Below are 14,503 nucleotides of genomic sequence, written 5' to 3' on the forward strand. Positions count from 1 at the left end.
TTTCCAACTTGTTTTTTTGTTCAGTGATGAAATGTTGATTCAATTTATTTAAAAAAAAAAATCCATCCATCCATTATCTGAACCACTTATCCTGCTCTCAGGGTCGCGGGGATGCTGGAGCCTATCCCAGCAGTCACCGGGTGGCAGGCGAGGAGACACCCTGGACAGGCTGCCAGGCCATCACATAAACATCACATAAACACCCTAAAATCCCACAATGAAAAACATTGGAGCAAAAAGTGACATATTTGTCAATTTAAGAAAATCACAATGGGCCTATGGGTTGAAAACATTTCACCTCAAAACGAATGAACGTACGAAAAGACAAAGAGAGGAAAAACTTTCTAGATAAGGTGTTATTTAAATCACCCCCCCGCCCCTCTGTTTGCCCCCCCCCCACCACTATCCTATCTGTTTTCAGGCTAAAGCGAGCAGAGCATCAGCTCCTGTGGGACCAGCAGCTCTACTGCCGGCGGGACCACCCTAACAGCCTTCCTAAGGTGCTGGCCAGTGCGCCCAGCTGGGACTGGGCTAGCTTGGCCCACATTCAGTCCCTGCTACACAGCTGGCCAAATCTAGCCCCTGTCACCGCCCTGGAGTTGCTAGACTCAAAGTATGCACGCAAGACACCGGGGTGGTTATATATGTATTAGATATGAATGCCAAATACAAATTAAGGAATATTCTTATCTCCCAAACATGAAGAACACTGTCAAAGATGCCCTATCAGGCTGGTCTTTTGAATGCCCTTATTTGTTTCATGGATGTTGAACAATAGTAACAAATAAAGGAGTAGCCCTGATTTGAGGCATTGGATTGTTGATTTTATGTGGATGTCTTGCATCTAACTTATTCCATGTGTGGGTGTGCTTGAATGTATATAGGTTTGCAGACACAGAGGTGAGAAACGTAGCTGTCCGTTGGATTGGGGCAAGCACTGACGATGAGCTGGCTGACTACCTGCCTCAGCTAGTACAGGTATTACATTATAACATATAGTTTCATTCATTACACAGCTTTCTGCTCATGGTCTCTCTCTTTCTCATTATCACTCTCACTCTACATGTTTTTCCTCTAACTCACTGAATCATTCACTTCCCCATGTCACACTTTCACTCTTTTTCTTACACTCACTGTCCTCTCCCACTCAGTCTCTCACTCTCCCTCAATCTCTTTGCCACTTTCGCTGTCACTTGCTCACTCGCAATCTTTCCTCTTCTGTCACTTTAACTTTCTCGTTCCCTCCCATCCCTGTGTAGGCACTGAAGTTTGAATGTCATCTGAAGAATGCCCTAGTCATGTTTCTGCTCTCCAGGGCTCAAGGCAACATCAACATAACTCACCACCTCTACTGGTGAGTCCACTTTGCCACCAAAAACACAATCACAATAAACTGCAGAGTGCCCTGCTCGGTTTTAACATTACTAGCCTTACCAGCTAGTAAGGCTTCACCTTGCATCAAATCTGTACGTCAAATCAATGACGAGATGGCTAGAATGAAAACCTGCAGGGCTTAGGCATAGATTGTTCAATAACAATATTTCCAACAAGCTAAATTTATATTGATTTAAAAGTTATGGAAAAGTTGGGGAAAGAAAAAGTATTGCAACAAATCTTGGAGGAAGAAGTACAGCAAAGTATACAGAGGAAGAAGTTGGCAAAGAAGAAATGAGGTAGTCAGAGAGATGAAGAAAGTAGACAGGAGTACAAGGAGATGCAACGTAAAGTGAAGAGAGAGGTGGCAAAGGAAAAGGTTTTATGGTGAGTTGTATGAGAAGTTAGACACTAAGGGAGGAGAGAGGGACTGAGCTGGGAAGGATGTGCAGCAGCTTAGGGTGATCAAGGATAGAGATGGTAATGTGCTGACAAGTGAGGAGAGTGTGCTGAGAAGGTGGAAGGAGTACTTTGAGGGGCTGATGAATGAAGAAAATGAGAGAGAGAGAGAGAGAGAGAGAGAGAGAGAGAGAGAGAGAGAGAGAGAGAGAGAGAGAGAGAGAGGGTGGAAGGAGTACTTTGAGGGGCTGATGAATGAAGAAAATGAGAGAGAGAGAGAGAGAGAGAGAGAGAGAGAGAGAGAGAGAGAGAGAGAGAGAGAGAGAGAGAGAGAGAGAGAAGGTTTGATGATGTGGGGATAGTGAATCAGGAAGTGCAGTGGATTAACAAGGAGGAAGTGAGGGTAGCTATGCAGAGGACGAAGAGTGGAAAGGCAGTTGGTCCAGCATGGAGATGTTTAGGAGAGATGGCAGTGGAGTTTTTAGCTAGATTGTATAACACAATCTCGGAAAGTGAGAGGATACCTGAGGATTGGAGAAGAAGCATACTGGTACCGATTTTCAAGAACAAGGGTGACGTGCAGAACTGTAGCAACTACAGAGTTATTAAGTTGATCAGCCACAGCATGAAGATATGGGAAAGAGTAATAGAAGCTAGGTTAAGAGGAGAGGTGATGATTAGCGAGCAGCAGTATGGTTTCATGCCACAAAAGAGCACTACAGCTGTGATGTTTGCTTTGAGAATGTTGATTGAGAAGTATAGAGAAGGCCAGAAGGAGTTATATTGTGTCTTTGTGGATTTAGAGAAAGCTTATGACGGTGCCAAGAGAGGAGGTGTGGTATTGTATGAGGAAGTCGGGAGTTGCAGAGAAGTGTGTAGGAGTGGTGCAGGATATGTAGTATGAGGGAAGTGTGACAATGGTGAGGTGTGCAGTTGGAATGACAGATGGGTTCAAGGTGGAGGTGAGATTACATCAATGTTCAGCTCTGGGCCCTTTCTTGTTTGCAATGGTGATGGACAGGTTGACAGATGTCTCCGTGGACTATGATCTTTGCAGATGACATAAATCTGTGGCGAGAGTAGGGTGCAGGTTGAGGAGAGCCTGGAGAGGTGGAGGTATGCACTGAAAAGAAGAGGAATGAAAGTCAGTAGGAGTAAGACAGAATACCTATGTGTGAATGAGAGGGAGGACAGTGAAATGATGAGGATGCAAGGAGTAGAGGTGATGAAGGTGTATGAGTTTAAATACTTGGGGTCAGCTGTCCAAAGTAATGGGGAGTGTAGAAGAGAGGTGAAGAAGAGAGTGCAGGCAGGGTGGAGTGGGTGGAGAAGAGTGTCTGTAGTGATTTGCGACAGAAGGGTACCAGCAAGAGTTAAAGGGAAGGTTTACAAGATGGTAGTGAGACCAGCTATGTTATATGGTTTGGAGACAGTGGCACTGATGAAAAGACAGGAGACGGAGCTGGAGGTTGCAGAGTTGAAGATGCTAAGATTTTCCTTGGGAGTGATGAAGAAGGACAGGATTAGGAATTATTGTATTAGAGGGTCCACTCAGGTTGGACAGTTTGGAGACAAAGCGAGAGAGGCAAGATTGAGATGGTTTTGGACACATGTGGAGGAGAGATGCTGGGTAAATTGGGAGAAGGATGCTGAATATGGAGCTGCTGGAGAACAGGAAAAGAGGAAGGCCAAATAGGAGGTTTATGGATGTGGTGAACGAGGAGATGCAGTTTGTGTGACAGAGGAAGATACAGAGAACAGGAAGAGATGGAAACAGATGATCTGCTGTGGCGACCCCTAATGGGAGCAGCTGAAAGTAGTAGTAGTAGAGTATTGCAACAAATGTTTTATCCTGCTTGAGTTGGAAGATCAGAATCATTTTTATTGGCCATGTAGGTTTGCATATACGTGGAATTTGACTCCGGTTTCGTGGCTCTCTCAGGGTACTTAACATAGAATAACAGCACGACAACACAACAATCTTCAGATATATACACAAGGATTGACTTATTCAGGTGAAATAAGAGGTGATAAAGTGCAGTGATGCAGAGAATATATCTGAGATGCTGAAATGGATGTTAGCAGGTTACTTACATACATGCCTGAGGTAGATGGACATGACAGAGCATACCAGTCTATGTACAATGTACAGTACAGTATATACAAAATGGTTGGGTTTATTTGACAATATTAAGCGTTCATTTAAATGACAGTCTGCGGAAAGAAACTGTTTTTATATCTGGTTGTTTTGGGGTACAGTGCTCTGTAGCGCCTACCAGACAGGAGGAGTTGGAACGGGTTGTGACCAGGGTGTGATGGGTCTGCAGTGATGTTGCCTGCCCATTTCCTGAGTCTGGAGGTGTATAAGTCCTGGATAGAGGGCTGGTTGGCACCATTGATTTTCTCTGCAGACCTAACTGACCATTGTAGTCTGTCCCTGTCCTGTTTGGTGGCTGAACCAAACCAGAAAGAGATGGATGTGTAGAGGACAGACTGGATTATTGCATTGTAAAACTGAATCAACGGTTCCTGAGGCAGGTTGAATTTCTTGAGCTGGTGGAGAAAGTACATCCTCTGTTGAACCTATTTGATGATTGTGTCTATGTTGGATGCCCACCTTAGGTCCTGGGAGATTGTGGAACCCAGAAATCTGTAGGTTTTCACCATAGACACTGTGCTGTTGACTATGGTGGGGGGGGGTGTTGTGGGATTCCTCAGTAGGCAAACTGCAGGGGGTCAAGCAGGGGGCCTGTGATTTCCTTCAGGTGGGCTAACCCCAGTCTGTCAAAGGATATCATGACCACAGACGTTAGGGCAATGGGCCTGTAGTCATTTAATCCTGTGATACGGGATTAATGGGGACCGGGATGATAGTGGAGCTCTTGAGGCAGGAGGGGACGTCACACAGCTCCAGTGATCTGTTGAAGATCAGTGTGAAAATGGAAGCCAGCTGATCAGCACAGGCTTTAAGACAGGAGGGTGACATGCCAACCGGACCCAGTGCCTTCCTGGTCTTGTGTCTCTGGAAGAGCTGGCACACGTCCTCAACAAAGATCCTGATTGCAGGTGGGGGTTCGATGGGAAGGGGAGAGGGGCTAGCAGGGGGTGTAGTTGGTTGTGTATTGTGGCGGGATAGGGTGACGGGTGTGAAAGTTTGCTTTTCAAATCTGCAGTAAAGCCCAGTGAGGTTGTCAGTCAGTTGATGTTCCCTGCAGTGTGTGTGTGTGTGTGTGTGGGGGGGGGGGTCTCCTGTAGTTGGTAATGTCTTTGAGACCTTTCCAGACTGATGATGGGTTGTTGGCAGAAAACCTGTTTTGAAACTTTTCAGAGTAGCACGTTTTTGCCACGCTGATCTCCTTTGTGAGTGTATTTCTGGCTTTGTTATACCGGATCCTATCCCCACCCCTGTGGACTTCCTCTTTGGCCTGACAAAGCTGCCTGAGTTTAGCTGTTGTTAAAGGTACAGAAGGTGATGTAGAGATTACGCAATAAAGAATGATAGGGACATACTTTTTGAATTCATTCAGTGGATATCATCGTAGTCCTTGGTTCATTTTGATTATTTTTGTTGATATAGTCACAGGGAGATTGTTTATTCCCTTAAAACAAGCTAGTGGAAATGTACCTTGCTATATCTAAATTATTTGCCTTTTTTAAAAGTTTGCCTAAACTTTGCTTGCCATTTGGATGAAAACGTAGATAGCAGATAGGCCTTTATTATGAAACATGTGCAAGAAATGTTGAATTATATTGACATAAGTTTGACCGAAGACAGTTGAAATGGTTTAGCTACTGCAAAGGAGAACCCGTTCGTCGAAGAGCGCTGCACAGATTACAGTGCAGAGATAAAGTGGGTGATTGAAAGTCAATATTCTTCAGTATTTACATGTGAAATATCAGGGGTTTATGAATTTTTGGGCAGTTTATCAGTGACGTCCTGTAGCTTGGTTTTGAATTGGGTTCCGCTAACGCGGGCAATGCGTCCAGCTTTTAGTAACATTAGCTAAGTTTGTCAAATGTAATTATAAGCACCATTTGAGAATGTTAACTTTGCAAAACGTTTCATTGTGTTGCAGTCCAGCTAATATAATTAGTGAATGAAAGTTTTTTGCTTGGTGTTGACAATACAGATAAACGAGTTATGTATCATTGCTTGTATTAATCCAGCTACATTATATGATGACAAGTCAAGCATGGACGGAGTCTGATTATTATCATTTTAAAGGGTAAATCAACAATGGCGGAAATAGGGCTGGAAAAAAACCTGCTGCACTGATCTCTGTGGGTTGAAAACGTCTAGCATGTTGCACTTCATGGTCAGTCAAGTCAGTGATGCCATGGCAGGTGTTTTGTCTGTGACAGCTGATGGAAAACTCCTGCAGAGGTTTTCTGCCCTTTGTAACTCAGTGTTTATTTACCCTTTAAATATTACATTAAAAAAAACTAACCTAACAGCATGTGCAATTGGTTCTGTGTTGTGGGAACTTTTTACTGCACATTACTGCAGGCTGTTGAGGGACGCAGTACAGGACCCCGCGTGGGGCCGGCGTTATGAGCAGGTCCTGGGAGCTCTGTTGTGTCTGTGCGGGGCAAGGCTGAGGGCAGAGCTTGACAAGCAGACACGCCTGGTAACTCTGCTGGGAGCAGTCGCCGAGAGGGTCAGACAGGCTGGAGGCTCCACCCGACAGGTCAGTAACAGAGGGTAGATTAGGACCTGTACAGTACAGTTTAACTTGGCAACACTCAGCAGTTTACTTAGACTACCTGGACAGCAGTGTACTTAGACTCTGTGTGTGTGTGTGTGTGTGTGTGTGTGTGTGTGTGTGTGTGTGTGTGTGTGTGTGTGTGTGCGTGTGCGTGCATGTGTGCATGTGTGCACGCGCATGTGTGTTGCTCCCCAGGTAGCCCTGCAGGAGGGTCTGGAGAATGTTCAAAACTTCTTCCAAAGGAACAGCTGCCGTTTGCCCCTCAGCCCCAGCCTGGTGGCAAAGGAGCTCAACATCAAGGTAACACACACTCACACACACACAAAGACTTTGCTGTACAGTAACAAGAAGTATTTGCAGCTCATCACCATACTTTTAAAAATGAAATTGTATTTATTGCATTAAAAAGTAACAATGCATCATTAACATCATGGTTTCATCATGGTCAAGATATTAGAAGTCTACTGGGAAAAGCAGAAATTCTTCCATCACAAAAATCATCTGTTTCCTGTTAATTTTTAAAGTCAGTAAGCTATTAATGGCATACTGGATGTGCAATATTAGGATCCATGGTTGGTACAACAGTGTCATCAAATACAAACACTGCCAGGTTAGGGAAGTAATAACGAAAATATTTCCTTATCTGAGGAAGGAGCTTATTGGTGATTCGCATCATTCACTAGTTGAATGATGCTTATTGAAAACATTTGAGATCAGGATGTTGAGGTTAGCAGAATGTTTAAATGGCGGAAGTGTATTTCTATGTCCCTGGCTCAAATACTGCGAATCCATGTAAAGCTCAAATGTCACACTGTTCAGAGCATTTGGTTAAATGATGACCAAACTGGTGGACCTTGTTTGGGATCATTGCAGCTGACTATAATGTGTAAACTGACAAATCTTTTCTGAAATTATGTAAATTTGCCGTGTTTATGAGCTAAGAGACAAATGGACTTTATGAAATAATCTAGATGGCAACCAAAACAAAATATGTAAAATTAGCTTTTATATCCGTTAAGTCACACATTAAGCTAAACTTGAATAGTTCTATTGCAGGAAATGAAATCGTGCAGGAAGTGAGTGTAATTAAAAACAGGAAGTTAGTTTTGTGTGTTTCTGTGTGTGTTTATTTGTTGGGGCATGTCCGTGATCGGTATGAAAGGAGGAGGAAGAGCCTCGTTGCGAGTTGATTTACAAGTGGAAACTAATTTGGTCCTTCGTGAGAGGCCATCGAGATTGGTGTTTTCCAACCATCTGCAATTTGGGAGCGAGTGTATGCAGGTTTCCATCCCAACTAAACGTAACACCAGCTGATTTCACTCATTAATACGTCATCATCCAGAGAGGCTAACTAACAGGTGAAATTAGCAGGTGTAGATTAGGCAAGAATAGAAGTAGTGGCCTTGACCATTTTCCCTTTTGTAAAAGAAAATAATGGGGCATCTTGTGATTTGGAAGTGGCAGTGATGAATATTCCTTGTTCTTCGTCTCAAAGATTTTTTTTTTCTCATTGCCACACAGATATGACTCACACATGGGTTTGTTCAAGTGAGAAAATGGTATCTTCACCCACTCTGTCTATTTGTGTATACAGGCCTGTTCTTTCTTCAGCTCCAATGCAGTGCCCTTAAAACTAGCCCTGGTCAATGCTGATCCACTGGGAGAGGAGATCAATGTCATGTTTAAGGTAAACCTATGCATGCACACACAGGGCAGCAGGGTGGCACTCAGCAAGCATTCATCCTACTGAAGTGTCCTTGAGTAAAACATCATTTCCACGTTTACCGATGCATGTAAATATGCACATACATAAGTGAACATAAACAGAATGTTGGAAATACAACTGCACAAAGCAAGCATTTTTCAAGCAGTTTATCAAATAATATCTCGTCTTTTATTCTCGTGTTGCCACCCTCCTTTACTTCACGCTGGAGTTGTGATTACCTCATGCTTGTCAGTCGTCTCATTTTACATGGTTCTGAACTGACACTGTGCCCCCTGATGGCAGAAGTAGAATATGACAGATAACGTCAAATGTGTTATCTGGTGTTGTAATTTTGCTAATATGCAAGCTCAGGTGTGTGTAATTGTACATTGTTTTTTACAGCATATCTGTTAATGTATTTATTTATTTATCTACATGCCTGAGTATGTGTACATCTATGAAAATGTGTCTCCGTGTCGTTTCGCATGTTTACTTTGTGTGTGGTGTGTGTCTGTCTGTCTCAGGTGGGGGAGGACCTGAGACAGGACATGCTAGCTCTGCAGATGATTCGCATCATGGACCGCATCTGGCTCCAGGAGGGCCTGGACCTCCGCATTGTGAACTTCAAATGTATTTCTACTGGCAAGGACAAAGGTAATTCTATGCACAAACACACATACATATCATTTTCCAAATGCAGCTCATCTGGCAAAGACAGGGACACTACCTACACTTTGAGAATTTATTGTAGCAACACTTGGTCCTAGTGTGAGAAAGACAGTAAAGAACAACACTTAATTGTGTGTAAACAAAATGCACCATTAAGCCTGGTATGCTGTCTGCCTTCCTTTGACCGGGTAAACAAGTCTTAAACACAGCCTCTGTCTGTTAAAACAGTTCACGGTCTGGTTCAGATCCCAGGTCTGCTCCTGTGCCTATTCAAACACGCATACACACACACACACACACACACACAGAAACAAGGTGAGCCCTGTTGATCAGTTGTGTCACTCCTGATTCTCTATAGTATGTGTCAAACTCAAGGACCATGGGCCAAATCCAGCCCCTCGCAAATTTTGATCCAGCTATCATAGTGATTGAGATTCTCAACACATTTTGGCCCACCTAGTTATAGCTGTGGTCTGCACAGTGACACATGCCCTGTACACACACCAAACCAAACGGATGAGTGCGCTGTCTGCAGGGATGCAAACACCTGATCACGGATATGCATGATGCAGTGAAAGCCTTTAGAAAAAAAAACTGTATCACCAAATCTACTACTACAACTACGTTTCGCTGCTCCTGTTAGGGGTTGCCACAGTGGATCATCCATTTCAATCTCTTCCTGTCCTCTGCATCTTCCCCTGTCATGCCAGCCACACCTGCATGTCCTCTCTCACTATATCCATAAACCTCCTTTTGGCCTTCCTCTTTTCCTCTTGCCTGGCAGCTCCATGTTCAGCATCCTTCTCCCAATATACCCAGCATCTCTCCTCCACACATGTACAAGCCATCTCAATCTCTCCTCTCTTGCTTTGTCTCCTAACCATCCAACCTGAGCTGTCCCTCTAATATACAGTGGCGCTTGAAAGTTTGTGAACCCTTTAGAATTTTCTATATTTCTACATAAATATGACCTAAAACATCATCAGATTTTCACACAAGTCCTAAAATTAGATAAAGAGATCCCAATTAAACAAATGAGACAAAAATATTATACTTGGTCATTTATTTATTGAGGAAAATTATCCAATATTACATATCTATGAGTGGCAAAAGTATGTGAACCTTTGCTTTCAGTATCTGGTGTGACCCCCCCCCCCGCCTTGTGCAGCAATAACTGCAACTAAACATTTCTAGTAACTCTTGATCAGTCCTGCACATCATCTTGGAGGAATTTTAGCCCATTCCTCCGTACAAAACAGCTTCAACTCTGGGATTTTGGTGGGTTTCCTCACATGAACTGCTTGCTTCAGGTCCTTCCACTAAGGTCAGAACTTTGACTTGGCCATTCCAAAACTTTAACTTTATTCTTCTTTAACCATTCTTTGGTAGAACGACTTGTGTGCTTAGGGTCGTTGTCTTGCTGCATGACCCACGTTCTCTTGAGATTCAGTTCACGGACAGATGTCCTGACATTTTCCTTAAGAATTCGCTGGTATAATTCAGAATTCATTGTTCCATCAATGATGGCAAGCCGTCCTGGCCCAGATGTAGCAAAACAGGCCCAAACCATGATACTACCACCAACATGTTTCACAGATGGGATAAGGCTCTTATGCTGGAATGCAGTGTTTTCCTTTCTCCAAATATAGCGCTTCTCATTTAAACCAAGAAGTTCTATTTTGGTCTCATCTGTCCACAAAACATTTTTCCAATAGCCTCCTGGCTTCTTCATGTGATCTTTAGCAAACTGCAGATGGGCAGCAATGTTCTTTTTGGAGAGCAGTGGCTTTCTCCTTGTAACCCTGCCATGCACATCATTGTTGTTCAGTGTTCTGCTGATGGTGGACTCATGAACATTAACATTAGAAATGTTTGAGAGGCCTTTAGTTGCTTAGAAGTTACCCTGGGTTCCTTTGTGACCTGGCCGACTATTGCATGCCTTGCTCTTGGAGTGATCTTTTATGGTCAACCACTCGTGGGGAGGGTAACAATGGTCTTGAATTTTCTCCATTTGTACACAGTCTGTCTGACTGTGGATTGGTGGAGTCTAAACTCTTTAGAGATGGTTTTGTAACCTTTTCCAGCCTGATGAGCATCAACAAGGCTTTTTCTGAGGTCCTCAGAAATCTCTGTTCTTGCAATGATACACTTCCACAAACATGTGTTGTGAAGATCAGACTTTGACAGATCCCTGTTCTTTAAATAAAACAGGGCGCCTACTCACACCTGATTGTCATCCCATTGATTGAAAACACCTAACTCTAATTTCACCTTCAAATTAACTGCTAATCCTAGAGGTTCACGTGCTTTTGCCACTCACAAATATGTAATGTTGGATCATTTTCCTCAATAAATAAATGATCAAGTATAATATTTTTGTCTCGTTTGTTTAATTGGGTTCTCTTTATCTACTTTTCGGACTCGTGTGAAAATCTGATGATGTTTTAGGTCATATTTATGTAGAAATTTAGAAAATTCTTAAGTGTTCACAAACTTTCAAGCACCACTGTACTTGTTCTTAATCCTGTCCTTCTTCATCACTCTCAACAAAAATCTTAGCATCTTCAACTCTGCCACCTCCACCTCCACCTCCTGTCTTTTTGTAAGTGCCACCATCTCCAAACCATACAGCATAGCTTGTCTCACTACCATCTTGTAAACCTTCCCTTTAACTCTTGCTGGTACCCTTCTGTTGCAAATCAGTCCTGACATTCTTCTCCACCCACTCCACCCTGCCTGCACTCTCTTCTTCACCTCTCTTCTACACTCCCCATTACTTTGAACAGTTGACCCCAAGTATTTAAACTTATACGCCTTCGTCGCCTCCTTGCATCCTCACCATTCCACTGTCCTCCCTCTCATTCACACATATGTATTTTGTCTTACTCCTGCTGACTTTAATTCCTGTTCTCTCCAGTGCATACCCCTACCTCTCCAGGCTCTCCTCAGCATGCATGCTATTCTCGCTACAGATCACAATGTCATCCGTGAACATCATAGTCCACGGAGACTCCTGCCTGATCTTGTCCGTCAACCTGTCTATCACCATTGCAAACATGAAAGGGCTCAGAGCCAATCCTTGATGTAATCCCACCTCCACTTTGAACCCATCCGTCATTACTACCGTGCACTTCACCACTGTCATATTGGCCTGATACATATCCTGCATCACTCTTACATACTTGTCTGCCTCGCCCGAGTTCCTCATACAATACCACACTTCCTCTCTCGCCACCCTGTCATACGCTTTCTCTAAATCCACAAAGACGCAATGTAACTCCTTCTGGCCTTCTCTATACCGCTCCATCAACATTCTCAAGGCAAACGTCGCATCTGTAGTGCTCTTTTGTGGCATGAGCCATACTGCTGCTCTCTAATTATCACCTCTCCTCTTAACCTAGCTTGCACTACTCTTTCCCAAATCTTCATGCTGTGACTGATAAACTTTATACCTCTGTAGTTACTACAGCTCTGCACATCACCCTAATTCTTGAAAATCTGTAACGGGGCATCCGGGTAGTGTGGCGGTCTATTCCGTTGCCTACCAACATGGGGATCTCTGGATCGAATCCCCGTGTTACCTCCGGCTTGGTCAGGTGTCCCTACAGACACAATTGGCCGTGTCTGCGGTTAGGAAGCCGGATGTAGGTATGTGTCCTGGTCGCTGCACTGGCGCCTCCTCTGCTCAGTCGGGGCGCCTGTTCAGGGGGGAGGGGGAACTGGGGGGAATAGTGTGATCCTCCCACGTGCTACGTCCTCCTGGCAAAACTCCTCACAGTCAGGTGGAAAGAAGCGGCTGGTGACTCCACATATATTGGAGGAGACATGTGGTAGTCTGCAGCCCTCTCTGGATCAGCAGAGGGGGTGGAGCAGTGACTGGGGTAGCTCAGAAGGGTGTGGTAATTGGACGGATAAAATTGGGGAGGGAAAGGGAGAAAAAAATCCAAAAAAGAAAATCGGTGCCAGTATACTTCTTCTCCACTCCTCAGGCATCCTCTCAATTTCCAAGATTGTGTTAAACAATAAAAACTGCACTGCCATCTCTCCTAAACATCTCCATGCCTCCACAGGTATGTCATCTGGACCAACTGCCTTTCCACTCTTCATTCTCATCATAGCTGCCCTCACTTCCTCCTTGCTAATCCACCGCACTTCCTGATTCACTATCCCCACATCATGAAACCTCTCTCTCTCTTGTTTTCTTCATTCATCAGCCCCACAAAGTATTCTTTTCACCTTCTCAACACGCTCTCCTCGCTTGTCAGCACATTTCCATCTCTAGCCTTCATCGCCCTAACCTGCTGCACATCCTTCCCATCTCGGTCCTTCTGTCTAGCCAATCGGTACAAGTCCTTTTCTCTTTCCTTAGTGTAGAACCTCTCATACAACTCACCATATGCCTTTTCCTTTGCCTTCGCCACTTCTCTCTTCATTTACACCACCTCTCTTTGTATTTCTGTCTACTTTCTTCATCTCTCTGACTATCACACTTCTTTTTTGCCAACCTCTTCCTTTATATACTTTGCTGTACTTCCTCATTCCACCACCAAGTCTCCTTGTCTTCCTTTCTCTGTCCAGATGACACACCAAGTACCTTCCTAGCTGTCCCCCTTACTATTTCTGCAGTGGTTGCCCAGCCATCTGGCAACAATTCACTACCATGCAGTGCCTGCCTTAACTCCTCCCTTAATTCCACACAACATTTTCCTTCTTCAACTTCCACCATTTGATCCTTGGCTCTGCCTTCATTCTCTTCCTCTTTTTGATCTCCAAAGTCATCCTACCGACCACCATCCAATGCTGCCTAGCTACATTTTCCCCTGTCACCACCTTGCAGTCTCCAATCCCTTTCAGATCACGCCTCCTGCATAAGATATAATCCGCCTGTGTGCACCTTCCTCCACTCTCATGCATCACCCTGTTTCTCCCTCTTCTCAAAATATGTATTCACCACAGCCACTTCATTCCTTTTCGCAAAATCCACAGCCATCCGTCCTTCCAAATTCCTCTCCTTGATACCATACCTGCCCATCACCTCCTCATCATCTCTGTTCTCTTCAATATGCCCATTGAAGTCCACTCCAATCAGAACGCTCTCCTCCCTGGATACACTCTCCACCACTTCATCTAACTCACTCCAGAATTCTTCTTCTTCCATCTCACACCTAACTTGTGGGGTATATGCGCTGATAACATTCCTCATCACACCTTCGATTTCCAGCTTCATACTCATCACCCTGTCCAACTCTCTCTTCACCTCCAACAAACTCTTGACATACTCTTCAGAATTACCCCCACCTTAATTCTCCTCCCATCCACACCATGGTAGAAGAGTTTGAACCCACCACCTATGTTCCTGGCCTTACGCCCCTTCCACATGGTCTCTTGCACACAGTATATCTACCTTCCTTCTCTTCATCACATCAGCCAGCTCTCTTCCTTTACCAGTCATAGTGCCAACATTCAAAGTTCTGACTCTCACCTTCACACTCTTACCCTTCCTCTCCTCTCCCACTGCCTCTGGACATGCCTTCCCCCTCTCCTTCTCCTTCACCCAACAGTAGCATAGTTTCCACCGGCACCCTGCTGGCCAACAACAGTACCAGTGGCGGTTGTTGGTAACCCGGGCATCGACCAATCCAGTATTGAA

At 44.3% G+C, this 14,503-nt stretch overlaps 1 protein-coding gene across 3 annotated transcripts in view; it reads left to right on the plus strand.

Annotated features, from left to right (window-relative positions):
- pik3c2a (phosphatidylinositol-4-phosphate 3-kinase, catalytic subunit type 2 alpha) overlaps positions 1-14,503 on the plus strand; it is an 82,262-nt gene that overhangs the window by 40,244 nt on the left and 27,515 nt on the right. For 2 of the 3 annotated variants that reach the window (XR_008810411.1, XM_056282634.1), the window contains exons 16-22: positions 422-634; positions 885-978; positions 1,260-1,354; positions 6,281-6,461; positions 6,675-6,779; positions 8,074-8,166; positions 8,709-8,838. Coding sequence is in view for 2 of the 3 variants with exons in the window: in XM_056282634.1 (XP_056138609.1) it covers positions 422-634; positions 885-978; positions 1,260-1,354; positions 6,281-6,461; positions 6,675-6,779; positions 8,074-8,166; positions 8,709-8,838 (911 nt within the window). In the remaining variant the exon portion in view is untranslated. The remainder of the gene's footprint in view (positions 1-421; positions 635-884; positions 979-1,259; positions 1,355-6,280; positions 6,462-6,674; positions 6,780-8,073; positions 8,167-8,708; positions 8,839-14,503) is intronic. The other variant, XM_056282635.1, reaches the window with a different exon arrangement.

The sequence above is a fragment of the Lampris incognitus genome, chromosome 6 (assembly GCF_029633865.1).
Source record: "Lampris incognitus isolate fLamInc1 chromosome 6, fLamInc1.hap2, whole genome shotgun sequence".
Classification (NCBI taxonomy): Eukaryota; Metazoa; Chordata; class Actinopteri; order Lampriformes; family Lampridae; genus Lampris; species Lampris incognitus.